The 19,113-nt window shown below is 49.6% G+C and overlaps 1 protein-coding gene across 12 annotated transcripts in view; it reads right to left on the reverse strand.

Moving 5' to 3' along the window:
- The window catches only part of HTT (huntingtin), a 136,487-nt gene that overhangs the window by 13,099 nt on the left and 104,275 nt on the right, over window positions 1-19,113 (reverse strand). For all 12 annotated transcript variants that reach the window (XR_003795462.1, XR_003795464.1, XR_003795463.1 and 9 more), the window contains 12 exons: window positions 15,367-15,508; window positions 12,689-12,868; window positions 12,383-12,559; window positions 12,015-12,091; window positions 10,697-10,835; window positions 9,567-9,689; window positions 7,860-8,073; window positions 7,303-7,448; window positions 5,751-5,928; window positions 4,676-4,771; window positions 2,175-2,362; window positions 418-544 (listed from right to left, as the gene is read on the reverse strand). Coding sequence is in view for 9 of the 12 variants with exons in the window: in XM_029234592.1 (XP_029090425.1) it covers window positions 418-544; window positions 2,175-2,362; window positions 4,676-4,771; window positions 5,751-5,928; window positions 7,303-7,448; window positions 7,860-8,073; window positions 9,567-9,689; window positions 10,697-10,835; window positions 12,015-12,091; window positions 12,383-12,559; window positions 12,689-12,868; window positions 15,367-15,508 (1,787 nt within the window). In the remaining 3 variants the exon portion in view is untranslated. The remainder of the gene's footprint in view (window positions 1-417; window positions 545-2,174; window positions 2,363-4,675; window positions 4,772-5,750; window positions 5,929-7,302; window positions 7,449-7,859; window positions 8,074-9,566; window positions 9,690-10,696; window positions 10,836-12,014; window positions 12,092-12,382; window positions 12,560-12,688; window positions 12,869-15,366; window positions 15,509-19,113) is intronic.

The raw sequence follows: 19,113 nt of genomic DNA on the forward strand, positions 1-19,113 counted from the left end.
CCCCCCCGCCACCTCTGGCTCCATCTCGCCCAGGCTCCTGGTTCTGCATCCGAGAAAAGGGGCATCAGTGACCACACAGGAAGCACTCAGAGGAAATCACTGCTGCCCTTTAGCTTAGGTGCTATACAAAGGCTGAATGTGGCTTAGCATTATCAATTACTAGGGTACCCTTCCTGACCTGAAACAAGCCTGACACATGAAAATTTGGCGTTAAACTCACACACACACACACACAAACTTGGATCAAACTTTTCACCGTGACAGCTTTGTGTACATTACAGACGTATTCACGATTATGTTATGCCTTAACTCTTTTGTGGAATAAAAGGAGAGACGGGTCCCACTACTGCAGCCCTGGCTCCCCCAGGGCAGGCACGTGATGACGTGCAACCACATCGGAGGGGAGACCCGGACTACCTAGCGTATTGATGCGGTAGATGAACTCTTTGAAGACTTCCTTTTCCTGGAGGAACTCCACGGGGATCTCGGGGAACACGGTGCCAAAATCCCCTCCTGGTTTGGGTGACCATCCGAGTTTCCACACCTGAGAGGATGAAACAGACATAGTCTCCCGAGTCAAGTCAGGATGGCCGAACCGCGAGGGAGCCAGGAAACACGCTTTCTTTAGGCGCAGCTCCCTGGCGGGCCACCTCTTCCTGAGCGCAGACATAGCGGAGGGAGGGCCCTGGGCGCTGGTGCCGCGGGGGCTCCCAGACCTGCCCAGGGCCGCCCGCGCAGGTACCCCCAACCCTTAGAGGCTGGCAGGAGCACGTGAGGTTCGGCCACACACAGCAATATTTACCGCGAGCAGGCACGACAAGAGCCACGCCAGCCGTTTGTAAACTCCGTCAAGTCCAGCTCTGTCGTCTGGTGCTGCCATGCACACCGGAGGGGCCGAGGCTGCCCCGGCAGCAGGAGCCCAGCTCCCAACCGGCCGAGCCGACCCCCTCCGAGGACACAGGCCGCAGCCGGCCAGAGCTCGCACTCTGCATCCCCAAAGCCGGCCACGTGGGCCTCGAGGAGGTGGCCGGCTGGCCCCCGCAGCCCCAGCGCCCACTGGCCTCTGGAAGACGCCCTCTCAGCCTCTCACCTGCTCCCCGAACCCTCCTGAACGTCCCGTGGCAGGGTTGTGGAGCCGCGTGGGTTCAAGCCCACGCTCGCAGAGTTTCATCTACGGCGTGCGTGGTCTGGGCGGCTCTTCCCACGTCCGGGCCAGCCATCGAAGCCTCTGGACTGTGCCCACCTGCATCGGCTCCCCGCTCCCACCCAAAGGTGAGCCGTCTCGACACCTGCAGCGACGGCCCAAGCGCGGCGCCCGGGCTGAGACCCACACCTGACTTCCCCAGCTCTCCCCACCCCGGGGTGCCGGGTTTCGCCAACGCCCACAACTCCCAGTTTCCACGGCGACCCCAGGACAGCACGTCACTGGGTTTTTCCCCAGAAAGAGCTCCCACAGCGAAACCCTCTTCACCCTCGGGGTCGGGGCGCACCACGGCCTCGGTGCAGCCGCTGCAGAACCTCACACGCACAGAGGCTGAGCCCCGCCGGCGGGCATGCACCCTTCCAGGCGGCAACAAGCGCCTGCCTCTCGGTCCCGGCCCACCTCCCCCTGCCGGCTCCAGCCCGCGGGTGCCAGCCCGTCGCCCTGTCTCTCCCTCCAGCAGGTGTGAGGGCAGCAGCGCAGCCTCCTGCAGCCCGCGGCCCGCCTGCCCAGGCCCCTCTGTGACGTGGAGCCCGGTCCCACTGACGACGCCCACCTGACCCTGGTTCCAAAGCCAGCTTCAAAAGAGCAGAGGAGCTGCAGCTGTGCCATACCCGCCGAGCTTCCCCCGAGGGTGACTACCTAAAGGGAAACGCTCACTCCAGGAGGCATCACTTCTGCTCTCCCACTCAACAGACGAGCCTGAGGGCCTCGGAGTCACACCCAGCATCGCGGGAGGAAACCTCCTTTCGTCATGTGATGGTGCCCCACCCCACTTCGGAGCATTTCTACTCACGACCCAGCCACGCCACTCCCGAGGAAGCCAGCCCGGTGTCACGGATGCAATCAAGGAACGCTCTGGCCACCGCAAGTGGGCATCTGAGCGGCTTTGCACTCTCAAGAGTCCCGAGCCTGGGGCCTGCCTGCGTGTCCCCATCACTTGGGTCTCGTGCAAAGGGAGGGACAGACTCACCAGGGGCGGGACGCGCGTGTAGCTGTTGACGAGGGGCAAGCGGGCCAGGCTGATGACGATGTTCTTGAGCACCGGCGTGAGGAACGCCGGGGCGTTGCTGTTCCTTTTATGACCCAAGGCCAGCACCAACGGCAGTGCCTCCACCATCTCGGCCACCATCCCACAGGCTGCAGTGACATACTGAGGGTCTAAACAGGCACCGTGGGTGACAGAGGACCATTCTGTCAAAACACACCCCAAACCCACCATCCCTCCCCCTGACCTTCCCACCCTCACAGATAGTAGGCACAGCCCCACCGCCGGCCACGCCCGCCAGAAACATGGGGCCCATGAGACTCTAGGTGGCCGCCGAAGGCCTACAGATCTCACCTCCTCCACATCCACCTAAACAAGCAGTCCTCTCCACATCTGCCAAGACTGGCACAAACACCTGGAACCTGGTCCCGGCCTCCCAGCCACCCTGCGTGTGCAGCCAGCTGACACCCAGGAGGAGGCTGCAGCCCCTCCCCAGGGCTTTGGCTTTCTCTGGCTCTCCCAGGACGCTGTGCTCGCTCGCCCCTAGGCTGGTGTGTAGAGACCCATGCTGTAATCCTCGGTTCACCGTTTCCCCAAGATCAGGGGTTCTGGTGGCTGGTGGCGGGATTCTGATGGGCTGCCGAGTCCTACCCGAGAAGTCCTGAGACAGAACGCTGAGGAAAACCCCACGTCCTGAGGGTTTAAGAACCACTGCGCCTCGAGGGCAGGGGCACTTTCTTCCTCACTTTGAGTATGTGCCAAAAAATTATTTGCCAAGTTGATAAATGTTTAGGGTTGTGGACGGATACTATCCACCGTCCATGAGATTCAACAGTCTAGGCAACTTCTTCACAGAGAGAAGGAATGACTAGTGGACTTAAGGAATCGAGCCCTGAACTAAGAGAAACAAGGGTGACTTTAATACAATTTCCGGGACCACCTTTAAGAGGTACCATCCTACTGAGGTGATAAAGAAAGCGCGCTTCCTCCTCTGGCCAGGATGAAATTAACCAGCCTAAATGGGGCCGTGGAGAATGAGCGCAATTATATTAACCCAAACTAAATATGCTCCAGCCAGTGGGCCTGCCTGCTCTGACTCAACCACATGAAGAGCCGCAACTATTTTCAGAGGAATGGAAATTCAAATTACAAGTAAAATACGGTGACATTCCCTGAGCACTTACAGCAAGCCTGGCACTTGTCATGGGTCCCTTATGTGGATTAACGCACTTAATCCTACGGCAGCCCCATCAGGTGAGTACTATTCTTATCCGTACTGCAGAAGCACAGGGCCACAAGGTGGCCGAGCAGGAAGTGAGTGTTTGCACGTTCCTCAGTTATCAGTAAGGAATCATTAAGTCACAAACTCGGGGATGGCAGAACCAGAGTCTTAAGATAGAGGCTCAGGGAAGAGCTTGGCTGTGAACAAAACACCACTGCTTCTAGATGCTGTACAATTGTAAAACCTTGAGTGGGTAACAAGAAGAAAAATTCCTATCTTAACACCACCAACAGGAACACTCTTGTCGGTAACTGGGGTTGAGCAAAAGCTGGCAAAAAAAGACACAAAGCATTTATCTACCTGCTATTAAAAAGGCATGTTTCTTAAGCCAACAGAGCATGGATAAGATTTCGATATTCCAAGTAAGAGTGTTCCATAAGAAAAACGGCCAAGAGCTGCCAGGTGGGGCATTTGCTTCCCCGCTTTGTGGGACAGGCTGCAGGTTGGCATTCCCACCAGACCCTCTGGGGAAACAGCCTGGAGGCCCCTGGTGACAAGAAGCTTTCCTCACAACGTGCCTTGCCACCATTTTCAGAGTAAAATACCTGAATCGGGAGAAAGTACATGAAAAACTAAGGTACGTGGCTAAGTCTAGGTTTAAATGATTTTGAATAGGTTTAAATGAATGAGATGTGTATTTTTTTTCTTTTCTTTCTTTTTCTGTAGGGAGAGGAGGAATTTTCATTTAAAAGTCCACCAAAATACATGGCTGCAACAGACACTCAGGTTACCTAGCGTTCACATGGTATTTCCACTAACTTTAAGTTTCTTAGTATTTTTATTCATTCATTCGTTACTCAACAAACATGTGTTGATCACGTACAGCAGTGAGGACACAGAGAAGGAAAACGGACGCCCTGCCCAAAAGGAGCTCGGAGTCTGAGGTAAAGGACACAGGAGCAGCAAGTGCAGGGTGAAAACAGAGGCGGGGAGCGGGGGGGAAAGCGAGCGAGGATGGAGGTCAGGAGGCTCCCTGACGAGCACGACACCCCAGCGGAGTGTGGGGTTCACAGGGAGCCAGACAGCAGAGGGTGCCCGCCAGCGGGACGTGCGAGGCAGCCCCTCGAATCGCCCCCGAACTCAGGGACGAGCGCCGGGACGCAGCCAAGTGAAGGCAGGCAGCTTCACACGTCCACACTGACCGCTTTACAGGTCTCTTCTGTGAATGAATTTCAAGCCCCCAAAGACACTAGGTAAGACGTACTCTGTGTGTTTGAATCCACTTCGTCCTCTCTGGCGGCCTGTGGGGGGTTCGTCCTTCTTTCTGGGCTAAGAAGCTGGTCCCCAGGCTGCACCACAACTAAAACCACAACAGAACAAACAGAAGAATTCCCATTCCTTTCATTCAGATTTTCACATTCATGCAGCCTCGTGAACGTTTCAAAGTGACAGATTATGTCAAATGAGGTCTAGATTTCCTAGAATCAACTTTAGACCATTTTAGACGCACCAGGCTCAGGTATCAATCTCTAGGTTAATCCAAAGTGCACAAGGATTTGGACTTCTCACTCGGATTTCCAAGTCCTTCCCACTGTCTGCTGTTTGCCACCTCTAACCCGGAAGGTCTTTATCAGATGGTTCCTGATTCATTACTGCTAAAAGCATCAATGCAACCCCCAAGAAGTCTGGCTTTGATAAATTAGCCCCTGGATCTTCGTTTTCAAGTTGACTACAAATGCACAGATGAAAACAATTTAAACAATGACTCTTCAAAACACCACTCTATAATGATTAATTTAAAAATACAAAACTTCAAGACACCCTCTAACATGTTAAACTATAATGTCCAATTTTTAAAAATTGTGGCTAATGACCCTTGTTAAGGACATTGTCCCTTGAAAAGAGTAAGTCACTTTTATTTTTCAATATACTAGTATTACAATGCAGTATAGAAACAAGCATTTCAACTATAATAGAAAACAAGTAATTTTTTGAATACAATCTTATTAATCTTATGATCATCTAGGACTAAAAGGATGAGACGGTCAATTAGGACCAGAAATCAAAGGGACACAAATTAGAAGTATTTTTTATGAAAGCTAGAATTCCAAAATCTAAACAAAATGACTGCAAAAGCAAACTCAAGTTAAATTCTAGGGTAGACCCCAAGATACTGGAGATTGAGGCAAGGCCCATACTTCATCCACCTCTTCACCCCCAATGCCCAACTTAGCACCTGGCAAACAGGTGGCACAAAATGAACGTCTGTGACTACATCTGCGGAGCTGATTACTGGTTCAAGTGACAAAGGAAAGAAACCGTCACGGTCATGGACTCACGGGCTTCTAGGATGAACCGCACACAGTGGATGAGAGAGCAGGCGTGGGTCACCATCTCAGGGGAGGAGAGCAGGCTCCAGAGACCGGGCAGCTGCAGAGCCAGGCAGCAGCAGTCCAGGCCCGCCTGCAGATCCAGACTCAGTGGGATCTGCTCGTGGATCAAATGCCACGACAGGGCCTGGAGGGGCAGGTGCGTGTTAATACAGGTTTGACCCACACCTCCTTCCTGCCACAGGGGCTGGCAGGGAAGCTGAGAACCCCCGGCCGTCGAGGAGCTGTCCAAAGCTCCCTCCAGAGGGATGGCTCTCGGGCCACCATCCCCAGCTCCCTCCGGTTCAATCCTGACCCACCTGCTCACTGAAGTACCCCCCTCCCACTCCCACTCTGGGAGTGGAACGCAGAATGCCCAACCTGATGTGGCTGCCCGCCCCCAGCATCCTGCCCTGGTCGCACAGCGCTGGGCTCTCCCTCGGGGCTCCCACTGCCCAGGGCCTCGCCTCAGCTGCAGTCACAGAGGCTGAACCTGACAGCCGTGCTGGGGTTCAAATGCTGGAATGGCTACTTCCCAGCGGGTGAAGTCGCTGAGCCTCTTAAGCCCTGCTTCTCTCATCTGTAAAATGGGAATAACAGCCCACCTCCCAGGGTTGCAGTGAGACCTGAATGAGATGATGCAGGGCGTACGGGCACGTGATGGCTGGCAGGGGCCACTCTGTACCGTAACCGTACGCTTGTTTGCCAGCCTTCCGACTACGCTGAAGCCTAAAGGGCAGGGGTCACAGCTATCTGGCTCGGCCTGGCTCAAGCAGGCGCTTGTTTGTCGCCTTCTGAACAGCTGGGCGAATGCCCTCTGGACGCTCCCCCTCCCTGCTGGGAGGCGGCAGGGGGTGTCAGCACTGGGTCAGCCGTGTCCTCTGCCTCCAAGGGTGCAGGCCAAACTCTCTTCTCCAGAAGTCGTACAAAAAGGCAATGCACACACGTATGTACACGTTTTGGGGGTGTTTATAAGTATTAACACAGAGTGTTCAATTCCCCACAGCTGAAATATCAGGTTTATTGCTCAATTTAAAATATAACAAATTTCTCAAATTATTATTTACTAAGTATCTAAAATTAGGATACATACTACATTTGCACGGCTTCTTTTTCCCTGGAAAAAATTTTTAAATGGATGGTTTGTACTAAATCAAAAAAGTATCTTAGCATCAAGGAAACAAGATTCACATGTAAGTGCCTGACGACTCCCCATGCTATGCTCAGGAGACCCTGGGCGGGAGCCCAGGTCCCAGACCTGACCCTTCAGAGTGCCCCCGCTCCCCTGCCCTGAGGCAGAGACAAGAAGGGCTGTGTTGTCAACCTCACAAGGCAACCGTGGGGAATGGAGCAATAAGGGGCGTGACGGAGCTCGGCAAAGCAGGGGACGGATGTGACACGTGACAGCGGTCACTGCTGGAAGGACAGGCCGCAGGCGCCGGGCTGCACACAGCTCTGCATTTTCAGATGGAGGAGCTTCTTCCCTCTGCACTGAGCGCCAAGTTCCCAAGCTGCCTCTTACCTCGAGGGTCATGACCACAAACTTCACGGTGTCCCTCTCCTTCTCAGGAGGAAGGTGCAAGTGGCCGGGCAGTCTGGAGAACACCAGCAGGTACTGGGCCAGGGCCCGAGCCAGAGTGGTCAGGGTCCGATACAGCACGGCATCCCCTGAAACAGAAGGCCCCATGGGGGCAAGAGCCTTCAGCAGAGGCTCTGACCTCTGAAAGACAGGCAGTCGCCGCCACCCCCTCCCCCCGAGAATCTGATGGGAACTAAAGACATGGCTCCCGGAAGCACACGGGCACACAACCCACCACCCCGCGAGACCAGGACCCACATTCCCGAGGCTGAGCCTGTGTTCCTCGCAGGCCCCGAGCTCAGGCCACGTCAAGGAACGGCCAAGCAGCAAACACACCAAAAGACACGCAGAGCCAGGGCCCCAGTGCAGGTTCTCGGTGGCCTCTGTAAGTGCCTTTGGTGTATCAGATCGACAGTGTTGACTGTATTTTCACTCAGTACAGAGCGTGGCACTGGCTCTGCAGCGTTTTTTTAAAATAAGGGGACTTTGATTTTAATTACCAAAGAGATCGTCCAACTTGCTCCAGTAGGCGGTGGGCTCTGCAGGCAGGAACGGCTGGAAGACGTGGTGGACAGCGGGCAGCTGCTGAACCACACTGGCCACGCGGTCCAGAGTTGCCGTGCGAGCTGCTGCGAAAAGGGGGCTCTTCCGGCCCGCACAGATCTCACGCACGCCCAGGCCCAAGCACGGGGCTAGCAGGTTCAGGTTGAACTCCTGAATCGGGGCATTAAAGGTTCAACAATGCCGATTACGAGCTTTCAGTCGGGCAAGGGAAACACAGCAGAGAAGCAAACGTTTCTGAGATAACAGATTAGTACGCCATCCAAAACACTGGAAAGAATACCTTATTCTACTTCTGTTACAAATAAATGAACATCTCCATTTAACATACGATCGGTGAAGTATATTTCTGGTCGCTTTTGGGTACTTTAATTTTAAAGAAATAGCTTTTTTATGTCTTCAGATTTATTTGAAATCAAAACTTTAATATGATGAAATTTTAATTGATGAAGATACAAAATCAAGCTGATGTGCCATCCAAGAAACAGTGAAACACCAAACATCTCAATGTTTGAAAAAGACAAGTTATGTTCAAAAGCAGCTGAAATAAATCAACGCAGTCATATAAATGCCACAAGTTTGATTGGAAAAACAGCATTTCATACGATACTGTTTCAATTTGTACTGTGCTTTGCCAACTTTTTAAAGCCATTTAAGGATCTTTTTGGCCAATCTTAATTTACTTAATATTCAGAAAAGCACACGTCATTGTCAGCGACCAAAATCGACCCCTAGCCATTGCAGCTGAGCCTTTCTTTAATGCTGTTAAAAGTCTAATGAGCAAATTTGGAAAATTCAGTTGGTTATTAAGCAAATTTATCACTTATCAGCAAATCAGCTTTCACTGAAGGGCTCTTCAAATGAGTTTGGCAAACTGGTTTTGGGCCAATTCTCCTGTTTTCCCCATGTAGCTCTTTCTTTCAAACTGAGGGAGGGTCAGTGCTTGGGAACATGTGGCTGCACCCTGAAGCTCTCTACACCACACCTGCCGGTCCTTGCCATTCCCCACGTCCCTGCGTCACTCCCACTTGGCATATTTCCAGGCAGCACTATTAACACCTAAAGGTTTGTCGGCTGCTGGTCCCAGCAGGTCTGAGAAGGACTCTGCCAAGGCTGTGCCAACACCATCAAGGGGGCTCCAGCCCTCACAGCACCAGTCCAACAGCTGAGGACAGGAACATGGATGCCCTGCCAGGGCTCCTGGGCCAGCTCCGCACAGCAGGCCTGTGTGACACCTAGTGAGGGTGGGGGGCCTCACTGCACATAGTGGGGAGGGGACCCCGCTCCAGGTAGGGAGGGGCTTACTAACTTCCATAACATCATGAAAAAGTCAGTTAAATCATGCACCATGGCACCATCCCAGTACTTTTGCTCATGAGCACGAGACAAGCAATCAGAATTCATTATAACCTAAGGGAACCTATTTTCTTTAAATGCACGAAAAGGTGAGTTAAACACAATTCCCCTCCTTTTAGACTCTAGCGTGGCTGAAATAACATCCTGTCCTGTCTGGATTAGGGTCTCTGCTGTTAAGGCACAAAGGTAAGTGGTGCACATTGCTATTCGGTCACATGACAATGAAACACATCAAACACGTGTGAGTAACAAGAGAAAGGGTTCCCAAGGGTCCCGCGGCTCCACTGTACCGAGTTCATCATGAACGCGTTCAAGTCACCCGGAGGGATCCGATTCACCAGCTCTGCCCCTTCCAGCAGTGCAGAGTCTGACCGCGTCCAGCACTGGGATTTAACCAGACGTACGTACCAGTCCTGGGGAGGAGAAAAGGTGGATGACGGGATGCGACTGGGCAGGCTCTCAAGGGGCTTCAACTTGACCGGATACACCTTGTTTCTTCTCCTACTGACCCTCATGTCCTGTCCCAGACCAAAGGACAAGTGGCCTCCCTGGACCATGAATACAGCTCTGGTAAAACTGGACGCTGTCACTGTGCGGGCTGCTCAGCGCCCCCACAGCCCTTTCCCATGGGAACTGGTACTGGCTGTGTCTTTGGACTTGCTGTTACCTGTCTGGACATCCTCTCCCCTCACCTGGCGATCGCTCCACTGTCCCTCAAACTCAGTAAAGTACTGAGGGTAGCGGGCCCACCTCTCTGTCCACCCCTTGTTGGGCATCGTGCTGATCATCTTCTACTGGGGGGTCTGCTTTGCTCTTCTCTCCCCAGGGCCAGTGCAGTGGAGGGGCTGAACAAACCATGCCTGAGAACAGTGGCCCGGACTCTGTTATCTACGCCTGGGCTGCTGGATTTTGGACTCCAAGTTCATATTTAAAATGAACTCTCTCCAGGAAAGGAGCATACCAAGGCCCTACCAAGGCCCCACCAAGGCCCCAAATGGCCCCCGGCTCTGAGGTGTGAGCAGTGAGGGTGATGACAAGGTACCAGGTCCCCTGGGGTGGTGGGGTCAATATGCAGCGGGTCAGCAGGCGTTAAGGAAAGGGAGACACGCCAGTTGGGCAGGCCGTGGCCACCCGTCTCCTGATTCTCCATTAATCACCATGACCCTCAGCCCCCTACTAATGACCCGAGTCAGCATTTCCTTTCTCACCCCATGCCCCCTGCTAAAAACCCAGGCTGGACCTCATGGGTCCTGTCGCTGATGTGACTGTGCCCATTGCTGGCAAGAAACAGGGCAGCTCGAGAGCCCTCAGGGGCTGTGCTGAGCGCCAGGACGTCCTGCCGCCTGAGCCACCCGCTGCAGAGGCACTCAGTGCGCCGAGGGGGCCCTGTGTGTCACACCCAGACGTGCTGGACACTTACTTTGTCAGGACTCACTGTCTCCAGTGCCAGGGGCCCGTCCCCGTCCAGCGGGTGGGGCGTGACCAGAGGAGCGGGGCCACGCGATGCCGGTGCAGTGGCGAGACGAAGCCTGTCCAGCAGGGAGTAGAGCCTTTGGTGTCTGGAATCCAATCACACACGGGTTACGGCACAGCTGCACCAGAGGGAGCAACAGTGGCTTCTTACAGCGAGGCGACACGTTTGAAACTTTCTGTTCAGAGCTATTTCTCATCGACACTCAAGTCATGATGCAAATTCAGGCCCCAGTTTACTGGTAACAACCACGGTTTATGTCCTATAAGTATTTTTCAGAAATTTCATTTATACTCAAACACTGCAGCAGGCAATACACAGCATAACAACTAATACAGGCGCTCTTTATCAACACAAAACGGACCACCTAAGATCCCAGGGCACAAAATCTCCTACTTTATCTCCCCACATATACAATCTATACCCATTTACATTCATTTCATAAAAGAATCACCTCATCTGGCACAAAATATTTTTACCCCTCCTCGTCTGCCTGAATAAGTCTAGGGTCGAAAATAAGGATAGTGTCGACTCTCACCACCTGCTATGAGAACAACAACTTCATGATGCAAATTACAACGTAAGTCACCCAGCATACTGACGAGTCACCTAAAGCCTCGTACTGCCCAAGTCCTACCCCTTCTCGGTTAAAGAAACCAGCAACGGCTACTCTTAAGACTGAAGTCAGTACAGTAACCAGATTCTCTCTCACAAACGTTCTCCCTGCTGTGGAGGAGAGAAGATAAAGGCTTCTCTTCATTTATTTTGCAGTCACGGAAATACACTCATGTAACAGACATCAGGATTTCTGGCAAAGGCCTCAAAAAGACTTTGCAAACAAAATTAGGTGATAAACAGCCACAGAGAGACAAAATGTTGACAAGATGTAGAAACAATTCTCGCCGAGAACTAGGTAACGTCTCTCAGCTCTGCCAGGTCTTGTTTAGCAATTAGATCACAGGCTTTGATTTTTGCTAAGACAGAGCTGTTCGATGACTCATCGCAGATGGTGAGAGGAGGCCACAGGAACACCCGCCACCCTCACACAGCCACGGCGCATTATCGCGGCAGAGCTGACACTGCCAGCTGGTCCTCACTGTGTACACGTTAAGATCCAACTGTGTTAATTTCGGAAGGCTCTCTCTCAAGGCCCTTCTGCAGTGAACCCACCAATACAGCACGCCAGCCTCTCATCCTGCGAGTCTGTGCCCTCACAAACCCTAGTCTTTACACTCAGAAAGCAAGAAGCACCGGGCCCCGGCGTTACCTCTGCGCTAACCCGCTGCTCTGCAGGTGCTCCTGGATCCTGCTTAGCTCTTCCGCCGGCAGCTGGGCCATGCTGTTCTAAAGCAGACAAGAACACGTCAGTGGGGTTGCAACGCACAAGAGTCAAAGTCACCTGTGCTCGTTTACAGAAGATAAAGGGGCATGTCCGGCTCTGGTGGCAAAGGTGGACTAGAAGAAGTACAGGAAGCACCCATATCGGACACACAAGGAAGGACCAGCTCATCCGTGTTGCACGCTCCCCTCGGTGGCCACGTGAAGACTATCCCCGTGGGGGAGGAGCCAGCCAAGTGTTCCGCCTGCCCTGCCAGGTTTTCAGTAAAAAACGACATCTGTGTTTTCTCCCAGTACCTGTAAATTTGCAGCCAGAAGCATCTCCACCCGGCGACAAGCAAGGGTGTCGACCATGTGAGCCAGCACACGGAACGGAGTACACAAAAGCTTGTCCACGTACAGCGTCAGCACGGCGCCCGACTGGCTCAGGTGGATCCCTTCCAGGCACTGGAGGGTTTTCTTCAGCGTGGTGGGCTGCGGTTTGAGAGAAGGAGAGGAATAAGAGCAGAGGGTTTTGACCACTGGAAACAGCAGTTTAAAAATGCCAACCCTCCATTTTTAAGGCAGAGAAAACCGGCGATAGCCGGCACCAGGGAGACTTACAGTTGAAAGATTTTCACAACGAGACTGAATTGCCTGGATGAAAAGGCCGCTGGCCGCGGAATTCCGATGGACAGCACTAATGAAGTCCTGCACAGGAGGCTCGTGGGACAGGCTGATCAGGTCCTGAATGTGGTTGACGATGAGCCACGTTAAGTGCTCTGAATCGTGCAGGTTCTGGCACTGAGGACAAGACAACAGTGAAAGGCCATCTTCTAGTGGACAAGGCAAGAGCAGACACTAGCACCATAGAAAAGGCCGGAAGTGGTAGGAAGGAGAAAACCAACTCCGAATTATAATCCTCACTGAAAGTATTTACTGTTTGAGCACCATGACTGATGAGGTGACAACACACTTTCCAGAGCCGGCACCCGCAACTGTGCACCGCAGCCGAGCTGTCCAAAGTCAGGCCCCAGGGAGGTGCACCCCAGCGGCACAGCTCAGGGACACAGGAGGAGAAGAGCATGGCCCAGGGCCGCGGGCGGTCTGGGGCACCTGAGAGCCCGGCGCCTCCCGAGGGCAGTAGGAACGGCGTGACCAGCCCGAGCTGAGACGCGAGAGCAGGTGGTGCTCCCGTCCAGGGCAAGCCCTGCCTCGCCCAGGCCTCAGTCCAGCCTCCTGATGGGAATTCTCCAGTTACCCTCGCTGCAGCTTTGTGACAGGTCAGTAGAAAAAAACAATTTCCTGTAACTGTCAGTTTTGATAGATTTCCTGAATCCAAAATATGGATGGTTCCCATAGATCAAATGGATCTTAAGGGAAGAAATTTCATGTAAGATTTATAAGGAAATGAGAAAAATACAGTTTTAAATTTTGGGTTGGCCAAAAAGTTTGTTCAGTTAATGAATACGTTGTTCAATAAAGTTCTTGGTGGGACTTCCCTGGTGGTCCAGTGGGGGGTGGTCCGTGCTCCCAATGCAGGGAGGCCCGGGTTCGATCCCTGGTCGGGGAACTAGATCCCACATGCTGCAACTAAGAGTTCGCAAGCCACAACTAAGAGCTCGCGTGCCACAACTAAAAGATCCTGCATGCCGCAACTGAGACCCGGTGCAGCCTAAATAAATAAATATTAAAAAAAAAAAAAAGTTCTTGGTGAAAATGAAACATGTTATTATTTTTTTTGTTTTGTTTTGTTTTCTTTTGCGGTACACGGGCCTCTCACTCTTGTGGCCTCTCCCGTTGCGGAGCACAGGCTCCGGACGCACAGGCCCAGCAGCCATGGCTCACGGGCCCAGCCGCTCCGCGGCATGCGGGACCCGCCCGGACCGGGGCACGAACGCGCGTCCCCTGCATCAGCAGGTGGACTCCCAACCACTGTGCCACCAGGGAAGCCCGAAAAATGTTATTTTTACTTAAAGCCGAACAAACTTTTTGGCCAAACCAATACATATGTTGCCTTTTCACTGTAATTCATGACCCTAGGCAGAAATTATAAAGTGAGATAAATTTTTTGGCATCTGGTTAATGCTTAATACTTTCACTGTGGGATAATTTGATAGTATTAACTTATAAAATAAATATTTTTCTTAATTTTCTGTGAAAACAGCATTATATAACTATATCAAATTATTTCTCAAAAGTGGAACGAGTTAGAAAAACTATTTGAACATCAAGAATGTAAAGCAAGGGGTTTCCCTGGTGGTGCAATGGTTAAGAATCCGCCTGCCAATGCAGGGAACACAGGTTCAAGCCCTGGCCTGGGAAGATCTCATATGCCGCAGAGCAACTAAGCCCGTGAGCCACAACTACTGAGCCCGCGTGCCACAACTACTGAAGCCTGCGTGCCTAGAGCCCATGCTCCGCAACAAGAGAAGCCACCGCGGTGAGAAGCCTGCGCACCACAACGAAGAGTAGCTCCCGCTCGCCGCAACTAGAGAAAGCCCACGCGCAGCAATGAAGACCCAAAGCAGCCAAAAATAAATAAATTTACAAAAAAAAAAAAGAATGTAAAACAAAACATGAATATTAACAAATTGCTATCATGGCAAAAAAGATCTAAACAAGCAGCTCAGGTGAAGGAGTCTACTCCTCTTCCGACGCGCTGCTGAGTGACAGCGGCCTTCATGGCACCATGTCTGCACGAAAGGAAGGAGCACTTTCTATCAGCCTGGAAAAGGTATCAGATCCCAGTGAGAGTGGAACAACGAGTTCTCTCTGAGTAATACGATTACAGATGTTATTTTCTTCTGTTTACTTATTTGGTTTTTGTAAATTTTTTGTATTAAACAAGAGATGTTAGTTTTATGGTCAAAAATTCCACAAAAGTTATTTTTTAAAAGAATGTCATTCAAATAGGAATCTAAAAATGCAGCCATTAACATTCTAACACCTTTTCCACAGATTAAAAAATTGTTTAAATCAGAACCTCACTCAGTCAAACTTGTAACTTCTTTTTATTACCATTGTTACTCCATGGCGTCCCTCAAAACAACAAAGGCGCCCAGCACTGCGATTGGTGCAGAGCAAGCGATTGCCCGCTGAATCTTTTACAGACAAACTTAAACTCCCAGGGCTGGACGCCAAGCCCGATTTCCAATTACACTTGGGAGCAGGATTCAACTTTAATTTTAGTCTTTCATTCTGGTGGAGTGACGGACGGTGGAAGCCAGTCTGTAGAAGTATCATCCACGCGAGGTGTTTTCCAGCCCCCAACCCGCCCCTCCTCGCAATTTCAGACTTACGACATAATCGCAGAAGAGAATGAGAGCTCCTCTTCGTACTATTTCTCTATTGCACATTCCCAGTTTGGAGGCCACATCAGAATCCTCGTCCTCTCCAGACATCTGGGGACTAAGTGACTTCGTGCTGGACAGACTGCGTCTTCTAGAAGGAGCAACAGAAGCTCTGACAGTGTTTCTGAGATGACAGCCGGCTTATTTTCAAAACACTGAAGATGACTGTCGTTTAGTCCCAGTTCTAAAGCAGACAGTTACTTTAAATACTGCCACATCAGAATGATGTGTAAGATCTACTCTTAGTGATCTGTTTCTGAGCTATGATAAAGCACATATGGAAAACTAAAATAAACAGAGGATCTAACAGGCAGAAAATTTAAATGCTTGACTGAAAGGCAAAATCCACCACGAAGTTGCACATTCAATCAGCGCTCTTATCTCACTGGCTGTGTCTGATGGCAGAGCTATTGCTTTTGAAATTTCTGGTTTTAGCTTGCTACGAAAGCTGTCAAGTGACAGAAGAAAACCTTTGCATTTCCATACTTTACTCTTCAATTACCAACGAAAAGTTACAACCCTAAGCATGCCCACAGCATCTATGCTATTATGGAAACCCTGTTTAAAAGCATTTCTGCAAAATTAATTCCCCACTAGTGAAGGTTATTTCATTTCATCTTTACTTCTTCTCACCTTGTCTTTTTTCTTTCTAAGGAGATGAGAATTACAAACTTTGGGACTCTCAGTACTGGCCACAACTCTTAAAACACAGTAGTTGCCATGCTCACCAACAGCCCTCTGACTTGAGGGTAAGACAATCCCCTCGCCTCGGCGGCCAAGAACCTACAAGTCTCTGCTAAGGCTTAGTGGAGACGAAGATGACACCAGGACTAGAATATTCTGAAACGTGTCAACTCTTCCTGTTAACGCCTCAGGATTTAGAAGAGAATTGTTTAAAAACTTCTATCACAACAGAACATGGATCAGTGGTTACCGAGGGAGGGGCAGGGGGAGGGGGTGGCTGCACTGGGACAGGAGGGAATTCTCTGAAGCGATGATACTGGTCTAACTTGATTGTGGTGGTGGTGACCTGACTATCGGGTGCAAAAGAGTACATTCTACTGTACTGTAAGTTACATGTCAATTAAAAACTAACAAACAAAAAAACCTTTCCTTTCTCAGTCAGCCCTCCTGCCAGCCCCAACATGATTTACATTCAAGGTGTAATTCTGTGTTTGCAATAGTATAGCTATAGGGGGAAAAGCCTCTGAAAGAGAAGGGGAGAATTTGCAGTTCAAATATTAGCAGTGGACACAAAGAAGGTCCAAGGTCAACCCAAATTTAGTCCCAGTTTGTAGGAGGGCAAAGCCCCCAAGACCTCAGGACAGACACTGCCAGCTACTGATAGCAAACGAACTTCCCAAATAAAAGATGACTGCGTATGCAGGACCCGAACCGTCCACCAAAAGGCAGGACAGGTAGAAAGCAAATCATAAGGCTATGTTGATCTAACCCCCAAAATAAGAAGCAGACAAAAACAGACCCCACTGTGGCAACCATGGGTACTTCCAGGAAGTGTGGCCTGGGAGCCCGTGCTCATCTGAGAGCCAGCGCTGAGCTGCATACAGAACCTCTGTAACAATTGATAGAGCAGTTCTATATCTGCTGAGTACGCAGACAGAAAATAATGACTTGTACTTTGTATTCCAAACTTCTAGTAATTCATTTTTATTATCTTTTGGAAATAGAGACACTCATCATCAAAACCAGACAAGGACACCACAAAAAAAGAAAATCACAGGGCAATATCCTTGATGAACATAGATGCAAAAATCCTCAACAAGTTATTAGCAAACTGAATTCAACAGTACATTAAAAGGATCGTATACCATGATAAGTAGGATTTATTCCACGGATGCAAGGATAGTTCAGCATCCCTAAGTCAATCGATAAAATACATCATGTTAACAAAATGAAGAATAAAAAATATACGATCATCTCAATGGATGCAGAAGCATCTGACAAACGTCAACATCTATTTATGATAAAAACTCTCAATAAAATGGGTACAGAGAGAACGTACCTAAACATAATAAGGGCCGTATATGACAAGCCCACAGCTAACATCATACTCAATGGTGAAGGGCTAAAAGCTCTTCCTTTAAGATCAGGAACAAGACAAGGATCCCTACTCTTGCCACTTTTATTCAACATAGTATTGGAAGTTCTAGCCAAAGCAATTAAGCAAGAAAAAGAAATAAAAGGCATTCAAGTCAGAAAGAAGTAGAATTTTCATTACTTACAGATGACATGATACCGTACATAGAAAACCCTAAGGAGTCCACTAAAAACCTGTTAGGAGTAATCAATGAATTCAGTAAAACTGCAGGATACAAAATCAATATACAGAAATCTGTTGTATTTCTATACACAAATAACAAACTATCAGAAAGAGAAATTAAGGAAATAATCCCATTTACAATTGCATCAAAATAATAAAATACCTAGTAATAAATTTAACCAAGGAGGTGAAAGAACTATACACTGAAAGACACTGATGAAAGAAGCTAAAGAAGACAAAAATAAATGGAAAGATATTCCATGCTCATGGATTAGAAGAATTAATATTGTTAAAATGTTCATACCACACAAAGCAATCTACAGATTCAATGCAATCCCCATCCAAATTCCAATGGCATTTTTCACAGAACTTGAACAAAAAATTCTAAAATTTGCATGGAACCACAAAAGACTCCAAACAGCCAAAAGCAATCTTGAGAAAGAAGAACAAAACTGGAGGTATCACGCTCCCTGATTTCAAACTACACTACAAAGCCACAGTAATCAAAGCAGTACGGTGTTGACATAAAACCAGACACACAGATCAATGGAACAGAAAATAGCCCAGAAACAAACCCACACTTATATGACAGTTTCAGCTATAAAAGGTGAAAATAATCGAGTTGGGGGGTCATGCATGCACACATGTCTGTTAATGTGTGATAGTGGGCAAGTTATTTAACTTCTCTGGGAAAAGAAGTTTCCTTGTGTATAATATACATGCATTTCGAGAGATTTTAATAACTTATCATAGTGGAAAGCCCACAGAACAACATCTGGCACTTAATGCTATATAAGTGCTAGTGATCTATATATAAAAGGTCTTTACCAATACATTATTATTGTTTCTATTATCAGGGTAATTAAATCACTAACTCATGTTAGTGCTGGGGACACTATGAGGGCCCTTGTGGGAATTATGATCTAGAGGGAGAGATATTAACCAAATTATCACACAAATAAATGTGAAATTACAGTCTCAACACACGCCACAAAAAAGAGGCAAAGGTTGGGGTAAGAGCAGGTAGTGAGCCTTCACCAATCACAGAGAAGTCAGGAAGGCTTCCCTGAGGAAATAATGACTGAGCTGAGAACCCAGAGTCAGTGAGTTTCCCATATCTGCTAATATATGGAGAGAAATCAGGAAAATGTAAGTTGAACTATAAAAAGCTGGCAAAAAATAAATCAATATCATAAAGCCAATGTCTGTCCCTTAGATCCCATCTGCTCTTGCCAACTCTAGGATAACGCTCTCTTCTGTAAGGGGTCACCCGTGCCATTCGTTCTCTCATCTAGAAACTCTCTCATGTCCTCATTTCCCATGTCTCTGTTTCCCTCCAGAGCGAAACTCCTCCTAACCGTTGTGTAGAGCTGCTCTCTAAATGTCCCTCTTTCGTCATTTTTTTTCCTTAACTT

This window comes from Monodon monoceros, unplaced genomic scaffold (genome assembly GCF_005190385.1).
Source record: "Monodon monoceros isolate NGI ecotype Baffin Bay Population unplaced genomic scaffold, NGI_Narwhal_1 Super_Scaffold_20, whole genome shotgun sequence".
NCBI lineage: Eukaryota > Metazoa > Chordata > Mammalia > Artiodactyla > Monodontidae > Monodon > Monodon monoceros.